Source organism: Zophobas morio, unplaced genomic scaffold (genome assembly GCF_036711695.1).
Source record: "Zophobas morio isolate AGI-343-1 ecotype UQ-CSIRO unplaced genomic scaffold, CSIRO_AGI_Zmor_V1 ptg000457l, whole genome shotgun sequence".
NCBI lineage: Eukaryota > Metazoa > Arthropoda > Insecta > Coleoptera > Tenebrionidae > Zophobas > Zophobas morio.
In genome coordinates, this window is record NW_026972560.1 from 68,401 (window position 1) to 71,276 (window position 2,876).

Here is a 2,876-nt window from a genome sequence, read left to right on the forward strand (position 1 = left end):
TAAATCTTTCTGAATTAGTGAAACTCTTGCATTTTCGATAAGAGAAAAACAACTGAATCGTCAACTTGAAATAAAAATTAGAGAGGGAAAAAGAGTAAAAGAAGGGATTAATTTCGTATATAAATTCAAGACTATATGAAAGATGTGATTATAACTGATTAACTAGTATCAAGAGAATTAACCAATAGATATCTAGGGACATGGGTAAGGTTATATTTTTATTACAGTATGTAAATTTCATATATTTTTTTTTGTTTTGTTTAGAGGATTTTATAGTTTGCCCATACGATAGGAGCCATCGAATGCTAGAGGGGAGACTCCAGAGGCATATATTTAGGTGTCATAGGGAGGCTTGGGAAAGGGAGCGACAGCTCCGCGAAGCTGCACTTCCCAAAGCATCACCACCGATACCATCTCAACCATCAAAATGGTTCAATTCTGAACCCCCAAAAGTAACATCACTCGAAAATTGGGACGACGACGCCAGTGGGACGTACGTTCCATCGTTGAAGGATGACTTGATGCTCGACAAGACATCAATAAATTTTTATAACGCTGTGTTCGGCAAAAATAAACAAAAATAATTTTTTGTTTTTGTCTGTCTCTACTCGTTAATTTGTACCACCCTACCAGAACTTACCATCTCTACAAGCTACCTCTCTAAATACTAACAGCGATACCATTCCCAAGGAGAACATGGACTTTTGTTTAAGAAATGCTCGTGTATGGTTTGTCACAATATTCCTGATATTATCGATACATCGATCCCACTACAGTATAAACAAGAATTTGTCTTAAGAAACAAAAGCCGCTGCAAGTCACCTAATTACACCATTATTGACGATTATAGTGGTTCCAAAAATTTTAGCGAAAATGCTACAGGATATTGTTTGGCAAAACCATTGATTTGGATATATACTGCCCAACATGCAACACTTAAAAAAAAAAAAAACAAGCGAAATAAAATACTTATATTATTTATTGATATATAAATATTACTATTACAATACAAGCACCACTATCACTACTAATTCTACTACTAAAACATTTCAACACTTTTAACGCTACTAACACTACTACTGACACTATGAGATTATATACATTTTATTTTTACATATAGTTTCTTTAATTTGTCGGATTTTTGAATACTTTTTTTCATTTCGTTTTCTGCACCCCGCAATTCACTTTGTTCTTCCACTAACTGTCTTTGGAGAGTTGCAATTTGATTTGCTAATTTTTTAATGTTTTTTTTGCACTTTTTTTGTTTTTGCACTAGTTCCCTTTGTCGCGTATTATGTCTGTCCTGCGCTGCCCTACACTTCCACTTAAAATTATACAATAATGTAGATGCATTGTCTTCGTCTTCGAATTCATCACCCGAATCATCAGGTGCAGCAGGATGAGGTGTATCAGGGGCAGGTGTTGGTTGAGACGTCGGTGGTGATGGTGATTTGCGGACCGGTTGTTGCTGCTCCTCCTGCTGCTGTTGCTGCTGCTCCTGCTCCTGCTCCTGCTGCTCTTGCTGCTCTCTCTGCCTCTGTTCGTCTTCCTCCGTAACTCCGTAAACATTACGAAGGAAAGACAAGCTTTTTCCGTGCGCCTCTAACCCCTCAAACAGTGAGGGCGTCATAGAGACGCACGGCTCCTCCAGCCCTGATATATCTAGCTGGGAAGGTGTCTGGGAGTCTTCCACAGCGGAAGTGGAGGCGTCCTCACTTTTTGTTTTTAGTTTTTCAATTTCTTCCTCAGGTAGATCTGCAAGTCTACGCAGTTTGGGCAAAGGCGGCTGAAAATAAAATAAATACTTATAAACATTTCTACATTTTATGAATATAAAAACATTTTTTTTTTTAAATTAATCAAAAATAAAAAACCTACCTGTATCACTACATCCTGGAGGATGTTAATTTTTGGTTTCTTGAGACTCAAGGAATACTTCATATTTTTTTTTTTTCAACAATTAGCACTTAACACTAACAGACACAGAATTAAGACAAACAATTACGAGTTCCTATGCAAAATATATAGGAAAAATAATGCAGAATATGCAGAAAATAAATGGCGAAGAAGGGTGAAATGTCAAATCAGCAGTTTTACATGTCCATATATGGTCATTTAAAGATTGATTGCAATGAAGTAGGAGGGTGAAATGTCAAATCAGCAGTTTTTTCATGTCCATATATGGTCATTTAATAATTTATTGCAATTCAGCAATTCTTCAAACTATTTCCGTGTGAATTGCAATTCAGCAATTTTTTGATATTTGGTATATAAAAGTAACTTTTGTAAGCATGTGAGTACAGTTCACACATCAGATATGTTCTCATTAAAAAACACAAGTTTCATTTCTCGCAATCTTGATATATCTTCACTGAATGAAGAAAAACGTCGTATCATTCAAACAGTTGAAAGTTTGTTACATCAAAAATTTCGGTCGTCCAGAACTTTCATGGCTGGGGGATGTGCAGCGTTTCTCTTAGGTCGGACGTCTTCTTATACAGACATCGATATTTACGTCGAAGCAGATGAAAATACACAAAAATGGGCTAAGGATAACTGCGCAGACAATCACATGTCTAAATATGACTATCTTTATCAGTCCAAGTGGCCCTGCTGCTATTTGAAGTTTGATGGATTTATATTTAATATTATTTTTGTTGAACCTCGTCTTCAATTTTCGTTGGAAGCCAGAATTCTATGTATCCTTAAATCGTTCGACTTAACCGCGTGCAAAGTGGCAATACACTTTTCAAGTGGAATAAATCCTGTTCTTGTAGAATGGAAATTAACTGACCTGAACTTCGATAATGTCAAGAAAAAGGATCGCATCATTAAGTATAAGAAAAGAATTGAGAAAAATGAAAAGGAACAACGAT

The 2,876-nt window shown here is 36.0% G+C and overlaps 1 protein-coding gene across 1 annotated transcript; it reads right to left on the reverse strand.

The window, feature by feature from the left end:
* Positions 1–750: 750 nt before the first annotated feature.
* LOC135120958 (ras guanine nucleotide exchange factor P-like) lies at positions 751–1,941 on the reverse strand. Its single transcript, XM_064045282.1, has 3 exons — positions 1,879–1,941; positions 1,338–1,786; positions 751–811 (listed from the first exon to the last, which is right to left on the reverse strand). Exons 1-3 carry the CDS (start codon positions 1,939–1,941, stop codon positions 751–753), a joined length of 573 nt encoding a protein of 190 aa, XP_063901352.1.
* Between the last annotated feature and the right edge of the window lie 935 nt (positions 1,942–2,876).